This window comes from Triturus cristatus, chromosome 12, assembly GCF_964204655.1.
Source record: "Triturus cristatus chromosome 12, aTriCri1.1, whole genome shotgun sequence".
NCBI lineage: Eukaryota > Metazoa > Chordata > Amphibia > Caudata > Salamandridae > Triturus > Triturus cristatus.
Window position 1 is genome coordinate 177436869 of NC_140595.1, and position 18376 is coordinate 177455244.

Sequence of the window (18376 nt, forward strand, 5' to 3'; positions counted from 1 at the left end):
GGTGTGACTGTGTTGCTCAAACCCTTTACACATTGTCTCTCGGATAAGCCTGACTGTTCTGGCCAAGCTACCAAGGGGGTGAGCTGGAGTTATCTTGGGTGTGTAACTCCCTTACCCTGACTAGAGTGGTGGGTTATGTCTGGCTTAAGTGCATACCTTAGCCAACCAGAAACCTTATTTCTAACAAGAACCATTTCCCGGCACCTCAATTAATATGTGGATTACTCCTCATCATTCCCACCATGGAACCGCTCTCATGCATTTGACAAGAGCAAATTTGCATGCTTTTCCAGAGTGGAAAAATACCTGCTCGTATTTACTCATCTACTCTTCCAGAGTGACCCAGTTAAAAAGGTCTACAAACCTGCTCTCGATCCTAAACTTGTAATTTGGGCATTTCGGCTAATATGGGGGTTTGATGCATTTGTAAGCACACTTTCCGAACATAAAATCACCCCTCCCCCATCTGGATTCTGTGTATTAGGAGCAGGAATCTTTCAAAAAACATGTTGTTGCTCACCTAACTACATGTTACGTGTGCTGAATTGTTTCCATTGTTGGCACCTAAATATTTACGATTTGATGCTATTTTGTACTTTAAAATCTCTGAACTGCTGTTTTTGCAAACTGATTCAATGTTTCTAATATGAAGAAAAACTAAGTATGATAAAATAAGGCATTTTGAATAATTTATGCATTTTGCTTTTTAAATTTAGGATTGCATCCCACAGTATACCCTGGGACACTGGAAACGAACTGGTAACTCTGAGTTTTAAATATCGTTGTTTTGTAGTAGTTTTCCTCGTTTTATTTTTCCTCCAAGCTGAGCAATCGAGGATGAGAGCACGTTTATCATTGGTTCGTGTGACTCTTAAGTTCTACAATTTTTATAGATTTTATACAATCCTGCAAATATGAAGGTGGCAATATAGTAGTACACATCGATTTCTCTTCACAACACAGTGTTATCTATCTATATATCCACTGTAAGGGACAGCCAACTGGAATGAAGAAATTGCAAATTAAAAAGGAAGTTGCATGTGTATGCACACAGTGATAATCTATATTTTCACCAGTGATGAGCTAGACTGTGCTTCTAAATATTGGAGTAATACAATGTTGGCTGTGGTTGTTTTAAATACCAGTTACTCAGTGGTGTACCTGTACAGCAACATAGAGATCAGTATCTGTTGTAGATTGCATGCATGATGTTTGATTGCAGGTCTAGTGTACAGGGAGGAGTGACTAAAAATCAGTCTGTTCTTTCCTGTCCAGTCACTATGATTTTTCTCTGTCTTTTTTTATTTTGGTGGGAGTGTAGGACCTGTTCACTGTGCAGTAGTTTCAATGAAGTTGGACATACTTCAATACTGTATGCAGGATCTCAGTTCCAGACTACCAGTTGAGGGGCACGGTGCTCAGGTTAATTCAAAAGTCAGAATGTTACTGGTTTAGATCTCAACTGAGATCAACACTACCTAAAATTGTATACATTTTAACAATTGTAACAAGTGTAAAAAAGACTTAGAAAATATAAAAATATTGTATTAAACTAACACATTTGGAGGAGCTTTTACCACACCATTCAATTTATCAGTTTTAGTTACTTTACATTAACAAAACAATGCTTTTACAAAATGCTTTCTAGCATCGACAATGGTCATATTTGGAAATACAAAAAGTATGTGTCTAAAATCTTTGACCTTGCCATCATAAAGATCGCACATTCCTGTCAAATTAACAGTACCAGACCAGTGCCTTTTTCCAATCGTTCTAGGCTAATGCACCCAATCTTGACATAAGTATTGTTCATCTGACCTTGTGGTCTAAGAAGAAGATTAAATCTTTGAGTATGTATCAAAGTAAGGTTTATATATTTTTAAGGTAGAGCAGTGAGCAATATCATTTGTGTAACTTATTCTGGAGGCTGTGTTCTTTAAAAACAACTTAAGTTGAGTAGAAGTCCACGTTTGTAAATGTTTCTCACATTATCAATTCTTTTAATGTGCCTTCAGAAGTGTGTAATAGGTTGTAAGCCCATCTAAGCTCATTAGTCTTAGATAAAGAATATGCACTAGTGAAAACAAATTCCAGTCATAGAGCTTGTACAGGAGTAGCTTGACTGAGAGAATTGTTTTTATGAATAATCTTCCCTTCACATATGTTTGTAGAAAACCATTTAAATTAGGGAATATATTCTAGGGCATACAATAGAATTGGAGGAATTTTTACTATGTTTTATATATATATCTCCATTAAAAATCTGAAGTGACGCATTCCACATGAATTATAAAACTTTGTAAGTATGAGCTAATGCCTTATTTCCTATAAGTATCAGATAAGAGTTACTTTCTAATGTCTATGTAAACACCCTTCCTAAATAGATTACGTTTTTACTATGTCCACTTTGCATCTACCCAGATTCCAGTTATAAGTACAGTACTGCTTCTTTTCTCTAAAAGGCATCACTTTTGTCTTTGAGATATTTAGTTTCCAATATGTGTCCTCTGCATATGAAAATAGAGCATTCAAATTTCGTTGAAGACCAATGTGATAAGGTCAAAAATGACAACGTCGTCCACATGCATTAAAAAATATACATTTTGTGAACCTATTTTAGGAGGGAAGTTCTTAACATTCTTACATTGATCAGGCAAATCTTGAAGATAAATAGAAAACAAAAGAGGAGCTAAAATACAGCACTATTTTAGGCCTTATTCTATGGGAATCTTTGGAGATAATCCCTTTGTGCTATCAATCAGGACTTTACACCAGGTGGACGAGTGTAATGCAATAATCAATCTCAGTAAATTAGTTGGTATCTCAAGCCTAACCAAATTCTTCCAAAGGGTAGTCTGTCCATCCTATTGAACACAGTCAAAGTCAACAAAAGTGCAGTATAAGCCTTGCGATCTGAGCACAACATATGTATCTACTTGCGATCTGAGCACAACATATTTATCCAACGTATGGACTAACGCTATGTTGTCGGTACTGAGTACTTGGATCTGAACCCTGCTTGAACTTGGGAAATTACCGATCTCGAATATGCCCACTCCACTAGGTTACCTAAGGTACTTGTTGCAAAGATCTTCTCCACAGCATCAAGTAAAGCAATTTGGCGAACCCATTTTATGAAGGGGAACAACTATGCTTCCAGTCCAGGAATATGGAATTTGCCCCCTTAACAGTAAGTAAACAAAGGAGGTAAAAATTTGCTCCAAGCTACAGGGTTTGCCTTCTGGGCTTTTTATTGGTATTCTGTCAGGGCCCACTGCTGCAGAGGATCTAGAATATTTTAGGAATATCTCAGTCTGCTTTGGTGTAGGGACTGTTGCACCCCGTGTATACATTTCGCGCTTGTACAAAATATGGGGCATCTTATGCTTCTCCAAAGGAGTATTTTGGGCCACCTTTAGCTTGTTATTTCTGTGCCTTTTGCATCGGGACATATGTTACGTAATAGGAGACCATATTAAATTTAAATAAAGACCAGGTCTCATGAAGACAGATGATTGATGGCTTTAAATTGACAGTGCCCAGACATTTACTCTTTTGGTAGCTGGTATTCCTGAAATTACAATAAGCAGTCTGTTAAAAGAACTGCCATGCGATGGCTGGTTGCCTCAAGCTACCATGGCTTCTTGGTGAGGTAACACCTTAAATAACTTCTAACTCACTCAGCACAGTCCATAAACCAGGGCAGGTGAGACATTGATCAGTCCAGCAAATTCCCTGTGACAAAAGGGAGCACGCAATTTAAACAGCATGAAAAACGTTTGAAATGCCAGAAGTATAAGGAACAGGGCAGAAAGTGGACCGATTAGAGATGTGAAGGGATTTACTGTGCCTCTCTTGGCATAAACATAACAGTTTGTAGATGTGTTTCAAATGTGAAAGGCGCTGCTTAAGCTGAGCTGCAGTAGAAAATAAAATTGACAGAAAATGCACAGGATGGATCCTCTAGGATAATAGTAAATCATATAGATTACACTGTGAAATATAAATGCCTACAAACATTCAGTTTGTTCTCATTTATCTGATAGAGACATCTAGCCGCAGATTCCTTACCTTTAAACTTCCAGATGTCAGGCTGGATCCGGAAGATTTTTCTTAGCAGTACCCCGGCGCACCGGTAGATGGAGTCTGTCGACTCAGTGTGACGTCAGCGACGCGTTCATCGTGACGTCTGCATTGTCAATATAACCGCCACTCCGGTGCTTTGACGTCTGTTCTTTTCTTTCTGCACCAGCTAACACAGAGCTGTCGAAGAGAGCCTACCCCTGTAATTTTTGGACAGACTTTTTTTTACTTTTTGTCGACTTCTTTTGGTGTGCTAGGGATGTCTAGTAACATCCCTAGCACACCAAAGTTCAAGCTGTGAGGCGCCTGTCACCGCGCCATGTCGGTCACGGACCCTCACTTGGTATGTCTCTGGTGCCTGGACACAAAGTCGTGCCCTGATTGTAGGGCCATGGTGCCGAAAGCTTTGAGGAAGCGGTCCCTAAAGCTACTAACAGCCTGGTGCCTCAATGTCGCCCCATTGATCTTAGTCTAGAGGAAGGTCCAAGCACTGCTCCGGAGTTTCGAAGTCCTCATCTTTCAAATCATCGTGGTCAGGTAAGAGGCTTCACAAGAAGCAAAAAAAGTCAAAGCCTTCGACTTCGCCTCGTCCATCGTGTGATGAGATGGAGGAACCTTGGTGTTCGATGCCCAGCAACGCATGGCGGGTGCCATTGTCGGCTTCACCTTTCCCCCCCTTTCCAGAGCTGGGAGCAACCCCCACCCAACCTAGAGTTCTATGAAGCCATGTGCGCCATGTTTGGGCGGCCCGACCCTGCTGGCGTGACCTGGCTCGGATGAAGGAGTTCCCATGGGTTCCCCACCTTTGACTCCCACACCACGGCCTCCTACTGAACAGATGCCGGTCTCACCTCCACAGTGACCTTCCCCGGCGCCCACCTGTGGCATGTCCCCAATCCTCATTCGGGATGACACGAAGCTGGTCAGCTAATGCCATTAAACCTGTCCTATTCTGAAGGATTAGGAATGGATGAGGAGGATTGGGGGGGAGGAGCAGGATCCCTTAGAAATCCCACAACCTCAAGACATGGACTTGTATGAGGAACTGGGTGATGCCAGTGACCTGGACACCTCCCCAGAATCTGTCATGCTGCCTCCCCATAACCTGGCTACAGGAGAGGGGTATCATTTGCTATGGTGATGCTAGGGCTGCGAAGGTCTTGGACCTGCATCTCCCTACGGTGGCAGTCAAGACTAACGTCTTGACAGAGGTCCTGCAGCCTGGTGACTACACCTCAGAACCATTGCTGCCTTTCAATAAGGCCTTGACAGATTTTCTTCTTCTGTAGTGGGGGCTGCAATTTACATACACACATTGCTAAGTTAGCAAAACCGCGTTAGATGCTGGAAAGCCATCTTGCCACTTTTTGCCACTTTTGCACATGACTCTGCAGTTACATGTTATTATTTGAGAAATGCTTGCTCGCCTTTTCTTCACATGAGAACTGTCTGTTGTTCACATCCCTAGCCGTGAGCTGCGACCTTGGTCTGAACATTGTGTAAAGAAACAGTCTGGGTCGCTAGACAATGCATGTTTTTGAGTTCAGGTTGATCGGCCCACTATTTAGCCATAACACGCACACAGCTGCAAATGCCTGAAAGTTGAGTGCTTTTAATATTGCAGGTTGCATGTTTTAACACACATTCTGAAGAAGAGCTATCCTAGGAGCAGACACCTGATCCTGTGATGTGATCCGTCCAAGCTGATCCTTATGGTATGGGGTTCCCCATTCAAGCCTAGAGACCTTCTATTAGTCTAATATTATTAGCTGGTTAGTGAAGGGAAGGTGGTTGTAACCCACTGTCATTTATAATATGATTTCCCCCTTTATTTTCTATGGTATTGTAACAATGCTGATGGTTTTGATTTTAATCATTTGTCTGCTTGTGTTAGCCAAAGTACTGCATCTTAGGACACGAGGTTTATAAAATAAACTCTTTATACTTAACCGTGTCTTTGTTTACTCTTGTTGTGGACTGATATGAGAATAATTACGAACAGGTATTTCTAATTCCCACCATTCCTGAGAGTACTCTAAGTCGCTTGTTCTGGGTTGTCTATTCATTGGGACCTCCGTGATGATACGGATAACGAATGGGACACTGATGCTGGCCGGATAGGGGTTCTGGGTTCTGAGGTGAGTTTCTGGTACACCACAATTCACTGAGGTCCTGGTTTCCTGCGCATAGTTCTGTGTATGAGCAGAATCCCTGCAACATGGCGCACCTAACGTTTGGTTTATTGATTTGAAATGCCTTAGTAGTGCTTATATTAGTCCACGACACCCTCACTCTTGTTTCCGGACAACGGGAGTGACGGATTTTGACCTACCTATTACTAACCTGATAGGTTCATTCAAGCTTGATCATTAAAAAGGTTTCTGAACCCTTGTGCTACTGATAAAACTCGTTGTAGATTTTCGGTCTGGGTCCTAATGGCGGTCGATATTCCGGCACATAGCCGTGCACCTCTGCGACGTCACTTGACGCAGTATGGGGTGCCGGACGATGGTATGGCTGTGATTTTTGTGGTAAGTGCCGATGCGTCGTTTCCTTATGAGTTGTTTTACTCTTGGGTTACTTTGCCGGCGGTGAGTGAAGACGATGATACGTTTCACTCCTATACTGCCACGCAGCTACCTGCCAACTATACGCCATATAGGACACAAGAAATTCCTATTTCTGCCTGGCAGCATAGTATTTGGTTTAATGGCGCCCTTCCCCATGCGGTTACACCAGCTAGAATGGGCCCTTTGTCCATAGCAGGGGCCACATGGCCGGTGCTAGCTGGATTTACGCCTCATCCCCGCTATCTACAGGTGGCAGTGGCTGAGTTGCGTGTACTTCACACAGCTCTTATTACAGTGCATAGGGCTTTGGTGCAGTACGTGTCACTGTCGCGCAACGTGCAGGTGGGGGCACCTGCTGCCGCGGGACAACCAACAGACCACCATGCGGTGGTTATTAGTAGGGGTGGGCGGAATTTGCGAAAGTGACTTTCGCAAATTATCGCGAAAATGTTCAAAATCTCCGCACACAACCGGAAATATCGCGAAGATGCAGAAGTTTTTTTCCTGCCTGTTCGGGGTATTTTCTGCGTGGTCGCGGCTCGCCAACTTACCCATGCGGTTGCTCGCGGGCGCGGCCATCTTGTTTTCACTCTTCTCGCGGTGCATGATCGCGAGAAGAAAGACGTGATCGCACGACGAATGACATTGCTGCAGGCGCGAACTGTCGTGAGACAGCGCAAATGGCTACCAACAATCCAACATCTCGTGGAGAACGCGACCGGATCGGGAAAACTTGTCGACGAAAGCGGGGATTCAGGTAAAGCGATCGCGCGCGTGCGAGAATGTATTATTTTACAGCGCGAGCAAGAAACAAATTATCGCTAAGCTGCGGAATGCGGAAATTTTGACATTTTCGCGCTCTCCGCGGTGCGCGAAAATGTCAAATTATCACAATTTCCGCAAGCGGAACGGAAATTTAGCCCAGGCCTAGTTATTAGTCCTGTTGTAGTTAATTCGGTTATGGGCAAGCGCCCCCAAAAAAGATGAATTGCCTTATTGGCTTGCTGAGAAATTTGACCAACTGGAAGCGGTTTTTCCGAATACTACTTCTGTGGAGAAACACAGGATACTCACCATTAGTTTGCCAAAGGACTTGGTCCCAGATATGGCCGATTGTGCCAACTGGGGCAAGGTCTTTGCTGCGACATACTCGAAGTGCTTCGGCACTCCGTCTATGTCTGTGCTTCCCTCCGTTATTAAACGTGTTCAGGAGAATCACGGTGCGGAGGCAGCCGTAGAATTGGGAATGCAGCTTGTCGGGGTGTTCGATGTGGTTGCTTCCATGATAATGGGCAACCTCAAAGGAGATGCTATGCAATTCCAAGTGTCTAATAAATTAGCCCTAGTGGACGAAAACGACAAGCCAAAGGAATTCGCAAAAATCATTGCGAATGCCTATAAACAGGTTGGCCGTAGCGCTTTAGGCGTTAAACCAACAGTAATAATTCCTGATTTGATACAGCAAACTAGGGTGAGCTCGTCTGGTAAAGACGAACGCCCAAATTTTCCAAAACAAAATTGGCAAAACAAGAAACAGGGAAAGCAGCAACAGAAACAGGGGTCTCGTCCTGCCTCTCCCGTGCAGTCAAGTAGTGAACGCACATATGATCTGCGCGATCGATCTACTATTAAGTCACCTGATCGATTTCAGGTTTCTGAACAACGTTCTCCTCGTTCTTCACAGGAAATATCGGCTCAATAGTCCGGTGGCGGAGACCGTGGCAAGGGTCGGGGTGCCCAACAAGGACGTGAGCAACCCCATCAGACTGACGGTAAAGGCAAACAGGACGCGTTTGCAGGTCAACGACCCCAGTTTCAAAAGAAGAAAGTTGCTGCGCTAACAGCGAGGTATGCCACAGATGGTGAGAACGCAGCTTCGGAACCTGACATGGGCACAAACGCTGCTCGACAGCGCGGCGGAAGTTACAGTAGTGCGACAAGCACTGAGTCCATATCTGGAGGCGACAGCAACTGATACGTTCATTACTGTTGAAACTGCTGACACTAGAGTGGCTCCCCCTGACAGACTATATAACATAGTCCTCTTAATTGAAGGAGTCATACAACGTACAATACAAGGGATTTTTTGGGATAATCTGACCTCTTCTTATGACATTCTCCTAGCGGAGGCAGACTGGCCCCCGGCTTTCATTTTAGATGCTCCTAGAGGGGAGGAGGTAATCCTCCCGTCCTTTGCGCACACGGTGCCAAAGGAACACGCTAAAAAGTTCGCTGAGGAGTGGGCTCTGGTGCTAGCGCCGGCTTTGTATCGTACTCAGGTAGGCTGGGATAAATTGTCCCCCAGCCATGAGATTCCATTGCATTCCATGCCCCAGCCACAACCCCAATATCCCATGCGTCGTAAAGCGAGATCTCACGTCGCAGCAATCCTTGAACAATTGGAATATCAAGGAGTTATTGAAACATGTGTGTCCCCAATGAATTATCCTTTATTCACTGTGACGAAGCCTGACGGGTCGTACCGCCTAGTTTTGGATTACCGGCATTTGAACTCTCATTGCCGGACGTGCGCGGTACAGAATACTCACAGTTCGGCTCTCGTCGATAGTCTCGTGAGAAAACAGTTTAAAATCACACTTGACATTTCCAGCGTTTACTTCAGGCGGCAAACAAAAACAGTTTACAAGACTAGCCATGGGCTACAAAAACAGTCCAGGTGTCTTTGCCGCACGTGTAGTCTCTCTTTTAGAGAGCATAGACCCGGATGCGTACTCGTATGTTGATGATATCTATCTCACAGACGACGAGTTGTGGCCGCATCTGTGTCGCGTTGATCGCATTATTGTGATGTTCGCAGACTTCGGTTACAAATTCAACTTTGCGAAGTCTCAGATTGCAGAGTATACAGTGTTGTTCTTGGGCTATGAGCTCAACAATGAAGGTAGAGGACTGGCTCCTCACTTTCTGGAGAAGTGTGCATCCCTGCGTGCTCCGACATCACTGAAAAAATTACAGTCTTTGCTGGGTTTTCTGAATTTCGGTCGAACGTATATTCCTGATTATGCACAGCGTATCAAGCCGCTTTATGCCTTGGTACAACCTACTTTTTCCAAATCATGCTGGCAGCTAGAGCATTCGGCTATTTTGCAATCTTTGCAAGCTGACCTTCTTGCTTCAAAATACTTACTGACGCGTGATAACCGCACTAACCTGGTTATTAGAATTGTGCCAGGCGCGGTGGGTTTCACGTACTTAATGTTCAGTGAGGGCGACACCGTCCCCATTGCCTACAAATCACACCTGTACACTTCGGCTGAACTGCGCTTTTCCACGGTTGAAAAAGTTTTAACTGCGGTGCAGTTGGCGGTTCTGTAAGAACGAGCGCTGTCGCAAGGAAAACGCATGTTGGTTGTCACACCACATCCTGCCCTTGAGGCGGTGACAAAAGCCAGTGTACCTAATTCTAAAGCTTTGCATCCACGGTGGATACAATGGGCCACTTCCTTGACATCGCCCGATGTAACATATATCTTTGATGCCTCATTACAGACTCAGGAGTACTTGCAGTATGAATTCGTTCATCCGGCTCCTCTGTCTTTGCGCCTGCTCGAAGATTACCATTGTGTCATTTACACTGACGGTTCGGCGCAACCTGCGATTGGATCGAAGCATGCCTATTCAGCAGCCTGCGCAATTGTGGTGGGTACATTCGTAAATGGTGACTTCCAATCTGATGTCGTGCATACGCAGTCATTGGGTGATTGTACCGCACAGTTGGCAGAGCTTCGTGCTCTGGTGCTTGCACTGGAGTTTGCTGATCCTCGGGTCACTACTCTTATAGCAAGTGACTTGTTTTATTGTGTTCAGTCCTACAACGACAATTTACATTTTTGGTCTCAGAATGAATATCGTGATTCCAAAGGTAGCACAATTAAGCATAAAATGCTTTGGGTTCGAGTGGCAGAACTTAAAGAACGCCTGCCGCTCGTGAATGTTATTCACACTCTTGGTCACCAACGAGTTGGTGTCCATGCTGTCGATAACAGCTTAGCTGACGAGGCAGCTAAAACAGCAGTGGCAACTTACTTAGTAGCAGCAGTTACAAGATCCAAAAGTAAGATTGATGATGACATCTTGGCAGCTGTTGCTGCTACAGAGAAGGGAAGTAATTACCCGTGAGGTTTCCCTTCTCGTTACCATTATCACTTAAGTCCTGATGTGGCTTCAGACTGGGCACGGAGAGTCTGGTATCCTGAGCTTCTGGCAATGAGCATTGATTCTCCGATCAGGCTGCCCCCCTTCGGGAGGATCTTCTGTCGCAGTAGCAGGGGAAGGTCCTCCACCCAAACTTGTCAGCTCTACACCTTCTTGAGTGGAGATGGAGCAGCGACAGCTGACAACTTTTGACCTTCTTCCTAAAGTTTGCAAAGTTTTTCTGGCAGCCAGGCGTCCCTCCACGAAATTGGTATACGCCAGTGGAACACATTTTGTAAATATTGTACTGAAATGTCTATTGACCCCTTATCGCCTCTCTGTCAGATGTTCTCCTGTTCGTGTTTCCTTGGCCCAGCAGGGCTCTGCTCTGAGCACTCTGAAGGGCTACTTTTTTGCCCTCTCAGCTTTTTTGGGCTGCCAGATCAGTCCTTCACTAATTAAATCCTCTCTGGTGCAGAGATGTCTGCAGGGGTTAACCCACTTGTTTCCCCTTTCTCCTTTTATTATGCCACTGTGGGACCATAATTTGGGTCTTTCTTTCTTAATGTGCGCACCGTTTGAGCTGCTGCACAACTGACCTCTACAGTTGCTTACTATCAAAACAGCTCTTTTGGTGGCAATTACCTCTGTCAGGAGGGTGAGCGAACTGCAGGCACTGTCATCATAGCCTCCTTACCTGACCCATCTTTCTGGACAAAGTGGGACTCCGAACTGGGGCATCTTTTCTGTCCAAGGTTGTAACGGTGTTCAATCTGGGACAGTCTGTTACTCTGCCCACTTTCTATGCACCTCCGCACCCTTCTAAAGAGTAGGAGCATCTCCACCATGTGGACCTAAAAAGAGCATTATCCTTCTACCTTGATCGCAGCAAAGGGTTCCAGGTGGATGACCAACTCTTTATAAGGTACGTGGGAGCAAAGAAGGGGCGTGCTGTTCAAAAGAGGACCATCTCACGCTGGGTTATTGTTAGACCTGGCATCCTTGGCATGGTTTCCCCTGACTTTTTGCCTCTACCTCCTGTATTTTTTGATGCTGTACTGGATTTCGTTTTTGCTGGCGTAGATGCTTTGGGCACTTTGCCACTGCTTATCAGTGTCAAAGTGCAAGTGCTCCTATGTAAATTGTTATTTTGATTGGTTCTCCCTGATTGGCATATTTGATTCTCTGGTAAGCCCCTAGTAATGTGCACTGTGTGTCCCAGGGCATGTAAGTCAAATGCTACTAGTGGGCCTGCAGCACTGATTGTGGCACCCACATCAGTAGCCCTAAAAAGGTATCTCAGACCTGCCACCGCAGTGTCTGTGCGCAGTTTTAAACTGTCATGTCAACCTGACTAGTGCACCCACTTGCCAGGCCCTAACCTTCCTTTTTCTTACATGTTAGTCACCCCTTAGGTAGGCCCAAAGTACCCTAGTAGGCAGGGTGCAGTGTATGTGAAAGGTAGGACATGCCCTGTTGCATGTGGCATGTCCTGATAGTGAAATACTGCCAATTTAGTTTTTCACTATTGCAAGGCTACCTGTTCCCATAGGATATAGGGGGAGTTTGCTTATAACATCTTATAAACATAACTACCCCTGGGAACAAGGTAAGAAAATAAAGTTTAGTATGGCTGAACTCAGAATCTTAAATTGCATCTTTTAGTAAGGGTGATTTTTACATTCTTTGTTTGAAAATACCACTTTTAGAAGTAGGTATTTTGTTGCCTAGCCATCCAGTCTGCCTCTGCTAGGATGTGTATTGACTGTCTGGCTTTGGAGTGACAGGGGCTGAGTAGACCTGGGCAGCATTTAGAGTAGGTGGAGGAGATTTCCTTTCACCTGAATGGGCCTGGTCTGCCTTCCACAATGCTATCTCCACCTGCTGCCAGGAAGCTGCACCAGAGAGGACAGAACTGGTTTTGACTGAGCACAGGGCTTTTCTGCCACCAGAGAACAAAGGATTTTGCTGTATAAATATTGGGGACCAGACCCCAGAATTTTAGATCATCCCTGCAAATTCAAAAGGACCCTTTGCCAAGGAGAAGAGCTGGAGAGACTTAGGAGAAGTACTACCCCTTTGCTGTGTGCTATGTGGGGTTGGCCTGCAGTTGCTATTTCTGCTAATGAAAGAAGAAGGACTTTGCTGTGTGCTGTGTCCCGTGCTTGAAGGAGATCTCCAAGGGCCTGTATGTGCTGGCCTCCTGTTCTAAAGTTTGAGGGACACAAAACATCACCCCCAGCTCCCCTGAACTCTGCTGCTGTGAGTTCTGACCTGCCAAGAGGTGCCTGTGCCAGTTGTGCACCTCTGGAGGTTGTTGCTGCTGTTTGGGAGCTAGAAGAAAGAAGAAACTTGAAAAACTGCAAAAATCTACACATGGCTCTTCTTGCAGCTGTTTTTCCGACGCATCTCCATGGTGCGAAAAGAATTTTCATGCATCGCCATGCCGCTGCAAAAAACTGACGCAGCGACTGTCGCCGCTTCAAGAATCGACAAATCGAGGGATCGCGGCTGATGAAAACTGATGCAGCACCGCTCGATGCTGCCGCATTGATCTCCAATGCATTCTGAATTTCCACGCATCTCACCTGTGCGGCAAGTTTTCCCAACGCACTACCTGCGGACCGGAACCGTCACTAAGAATCGACGAATCCCTCCCCATACAGACCGGATTCGACGCAACCCTTCCTCTGCGTGCAAAGGGACTGTTGCTTTGCCTCCCCAAGGTCTCAGGAGTTGACGCATCTCTTTGTTTCCGACTCTGCGGGTGTTTGGCCTTATGAATTTTGACGCAACTACAGGTACTTTGTTAAAAGTCACGCATCCATTGTATTCTATAGTACTAGTTCTTGAAACCTTTAGAAAGTCATATTTTTAACTCTGTATGTTGGATTCTTGTTGTTTTGGTCTTTTTATTTTTCTAAACTGGTGTGGTGTCCTTTTGTGGTGTTTTCACTGTGTTATTGTGTGTGTTGGTACAAATACTTTACACATTGACTTTTGGATAAGTCTGTCTGCTCATGCTAAACTACCAAGGGAGCGAGCAGGGGTTATCTAAAGTGTGTATCCCCCTTACCCTGACTAGAAGCAAGGGTTCCTATTCAAATAAAGGTATCTACCTCTGCCAACTAGAGACCCCCATTTCTAACAGTTATCCTTTGTATTAACATATGTTATGTCTTGGCAAAGAAGCAGCCTCCTGACGGCCTTAGGGCTTATCCTACCAGGGTGAAGGCAGCCACCACAGCCCTCCAGCGCTGTGATCCAATCGCTGATATCTGCCAAGCGGCCGTCTCTGCACACGTTCACCAGACACTATTGCCTGGATTCTCAGGTTTTCAGGGAGGGCCTTTTTGGCCGCTCTGTCTTGTAGGTGGTTTTGGACTGAAGCTTTTCCGCGGTCCCATCTCCGGGGAAGGTATTGCTTGGGCATCTGTTCAAAGGTAGGAATCTGCAGCTAGATGTCTCCATCAGATGGCCAAGTTCCTTACCTTTGGTAACACCTTATCCAGTAGAGACATAGTCTAGCCGCAGATTCCGTACCGATTCACCCATCCCCCCGCACTGCAGAATTGTTTTTAGTGTCAGGGCTGTTCCCATTCAGGACCCTAGCTGTCTCTTTTATCACACCATAGTCAGTCACTTTATGGCTTCGAGCTTCTGGTATGGAAAGTCATGAAAAGTACTTACGTCAGCGTGCCAGAGCTGCAGTTATATTGTTGTGAACGTCACGAAGGCGGTGAACACAATGGCGCCAACGTCAAGTGTAGTCGACCGACGCAATCTACCGGCGTGCACCGTTACTACTGAGAAAAATCTTCAACCCATCCTGACGTCTGGAAGTTCAAAGTTAAGGAATCTGCAGCTAAACTATGTCTTTACCAGATGAGACGTTACCAAAGGTACCCAACTTGTCCTGTAGGTCTCGGCTAGACAGCGCATGTGCTGTCTCAAAGAGACGTGTTGTGTTCAATCTGTGGGATCCCGCCCACCCATAGGCTTCCCATTTGTTCGCTCCATCATTGCTTTCAAATCCTTTGGCCCCGTTTGTCCATGGCATGAATGCCATTATAGTTAATGGGGTAACCCAACCAAAAAGTCCTTGGACCTGGGTATCAAATGGTACAAAAAACAGTGGTCCTGGACTTATCTATTCACATAAATACCTAATATGTACGGTTATTATTCAGTATCAATTTCGAGCGTACATATAGTCAGCTCACGGGTACCATGAATCCAAATTAGTTAAAATTATTTTAGACGTGCCACAACCATTAGTTTTCAAAAAAGGCATATATTTATTAATCACAAAATGTACAGACGGTAAACATATTACTTGGTTATCATTTGGAAGAGAAAGTAAGGTTGCTCCAAAGGAATGTGAAAGGCAAGTGCTCTGATGTGAGGGTTAGTGAGAATAGGAGGAAGGGAAAAGATTCCAAAGCGGAATCAAAAAGCAATTTTGATAATTGTATAAGCACCATTGATGACCAATAATCAATTCTCGAGGCCTGGTCAGTGATATTTGGTTATGCCATTAATTTTTACAACATGTTTCACAAACATTAAAGAAATATATCATCTTATACAAGATAGGGGAAGAAAGGACTTGTGGTCCAGGCCTGTTGGGGGTGGGCATCGCCGTTTCGACCCGACTTGCAGGCAAGGTGGGTAATTGGAACCTCAGCCTGTCCAGGACCACTGTTTTTTGTACCATGGCATGCCTCTTCCCTTCCCCAGAGCAAGGTCTAAGTATTTGTGTCCATCCACTGCACCTGTTTTGGGAGCTAATTTTTTCTTTGTCAGAGAGCACTCCATACGAGTGCTCCCGTTGTCACTCGCTCTGTCCTTCATCTTCTGTTTTTTTTAATGTAGTTTTTATTTAGTGCGAACACCACCTGAAGGTATTATTGGCGAGCTTTCAGTTACTTTACACATGGACACATTCCTTGTTGAAGCGTGTTCAGTTACTTTACAAAAGGACACATTCATTTTTGCAGGTAAGTGATTTGCCCAAAATCTCAGAATGTTGGGCTGAGACTCGAACCCGGTTTCTCAGTTTCATAGTCGCCTGCTCTGGCCTTAATGCCACTGTTTGTTATTTATGCCTGAGGGTGGCCTCTTCCTGTCTGTGTGAGTCTCTGCAGGCCTTGGGAATGGCAGTGGACCATGATCCCCTTCTCTCTCAGCTCTCCACCACCGTTGATATTCTTGGCTTCTGCTGGGTCTATCTCCACATTGCTGCCTCTTCCGAGCCTGTTGGGATCAGAGTGTGTGCTGACTAAAAGCATCTTTCTACAGTGAACCAATCCCCTGTGATTGCTGTTCCACTGTTTGTGTTGTAAAAATCATGTTACCTTCTAACTTGCTATCATTTGCCCTGTGATGGTAGCTGTGCAAATAAAGTGAAGTGCATCTGTTCACCTTAATTTATGTCAGCCAGGCCTGTCAAACTAGCTTCTCATGAGAGCATTATTAATGACTATTTTTATTATCTTTTAGGGGTCGCTTTACTCTTAATTTGACAAATGTTCAGGTTAAAAGAAAAGAAGAGATACATGCCCAGTGAGCACCTACATGTGACGTAATGGACCATTGTGCCCCCTCAGTTGCTCACAGCATTCTTAAGCACTACAAGGCTCAGTCAGTAGTTGATGACTGCAGTTGAGCTTGCGCTTTGGATTCTCGCCACCTTCATGCTTGCAGTCGTCTAGGGTTGCAGTTTGAGATTTATGCTTGATGTGGTTTTACCACCCTCACAGTCTTAGCATTGCTACAGTAGCAGTGGCCAGTAGCAAACGCAGTCATAATGAGTTGTAGTGTGTGTGCCCCTTTTTTAAGAATATTTGTACTTTTGCCTTTCACTCGGACCAATACGTTTTCTCAGTTGACTGCACCGTTTTGCAATTATTTGATACACTCGTGCTTGCTGCTCACAGTGAGATCACTCCTGAGGTAGATAGGGAGGAAAAGGATTTGGTTTGAAACGTTTACAGTTCTGTCACTGAAACCTAGAAAACAAGGCTAAGTCACAGCTTCCCTGCCTAAATGATGTCCTCTTGGGCTATACGCCTAAAAGACATTAACAAAGCCAATAGCTCCCTCATCATCGATACCAAGTGGCATTGCCAATTATTGTGTTGTATATGTTGTTGATGCAGTTAGTGGATCAAGGGAGAAACATATTTTGATATAGAACCTTATTGTGACACATAATATTATTCTATAGTCAGAGTATGGAGATTTACTACAGAATTCTGAAAAGAGGTGCCATGGGAAAGACCACCAAAATAATCTTTAAATAAATAAATGAGGGGCATATTTTATGTTTCACTGTGCCATATTACAGAGATCGATGCCCTTATTTAACAGTGACATTATAAACACCCTGTTACAAATAATTACCTCTCTTTTTCTCACAGACAATATTTTTCGATACCTGGAGGAAAATGCCTTGCCTTTGAGTCTTATTGGAGCATCCTTTGAAGGGGTCTCTGTGAATGATTGTATCTACAATGCCCGGAAGGCTGTGGAAAGGCTCCTAGGACAGAAGCAAGTGCTGTGAGAATACAATATCTGAAGTTCTTAAACAGGAATCCACCATAAAGATTTCTACGGCTAGTCTACAAACAATTCTGTTTAATTTCCTCACCATGGTTTCTTCCTATGGAAGTAGAAAAGAACTTTCTATCGAAGAATATTGAATATTTGTTGTCTTAAGTATTCATACTTGTATCCAAAAGACTAAAATCAACTATTAATAAGTAAAGAATAATTAAAGGACCTAATCTACATATACTCCCATAATCTGTAAAGTATAATGAGTATAGTAGTATGAAATTACATACATTTCTTTGTTCTACTTTTAAATCCATATGTTTATTTATTTACTTATTTACATTGTTTCTAGCAGAGTTAACCAATGCACCTTACAGCCAAAATTCTACAGCAGTTTGCTATTATTTTGTATGTAAAAATCATAGTAATGAAAACATACAAATTATGGGTATCACTAGTAGGGTGATGAGTTGAATCTCTATCAAGAAAAGGGTTGAAAGCTGACCTCCTAAGAAGTGCACATATTTTCATTTTTGTTTTCTTTTGCATACAAATAATAGGCCTTAAGTCATACATGTAATCAATATCTAGACAATATAAACCCTGATCTTACATCCAGAGGTGCAAAGGTGGTGCAAGGGCAATTTAAGCATGATGCATAAGGTATATGGAAATCAGGAGTAACGTGTGGCATTCTTATGTACTGTGTAGAAATAAAGTGTAAACGTTGAATTGTGACAAATCAGACTAGCTAAGATTGCATATTGAAGGGATAGACCCTCCAAAATGCTAATGTTTTAATAGAAAGAGGTGCAACCCTTTTCAGAGTTATTGGCTAGAACCAGTCCCTGCAGTACTGGGAAATCGAGCAATTTACATGTCAGGCTTGCCATATTTACGTCTAATTCAGTATGAGCATAAGTATTTATTTTAGCAGCCATGTCAAGTCTGCACAACACAGAATAGTTTCTGAGGCTCAAACAACCAAATATACAACTGTGACCCTGATT

The 18376-nt window shown here is 44.0% G+C and overlaps 1 protein-coding gene across 3 annotated transcripts in view; it reads left to right on the plus strand.

Annotated features, from left to right (window-relative positions):
• The window catches only part of PPOX (protoporphyrinogen oxidase), a 285846-nt gene extending 267738 nt beyond the window's left edge, over nt 1–18108 (plus strand). For all 3 annotated transcript variants that reach the window (XM_085638560.1, XM_085638562.1, XM_085638561.1), the window contains exons 12-13: nt 717–759; nt 17231–18108. In XM_085638560.1, coding sequence (XP_085494686.1) covers nt 717–759; nt 17231–17373 — 186 coding nt within the window. In that variant the 3' untranslated portion in view covers nt 17374–18108. The remainder of the gene's footprint in view (nt 1–716; nt 760–17230) is intronic.
• The last annotated feature ends 268 nt before the right edge of the window (nt 18109–18376 follow it).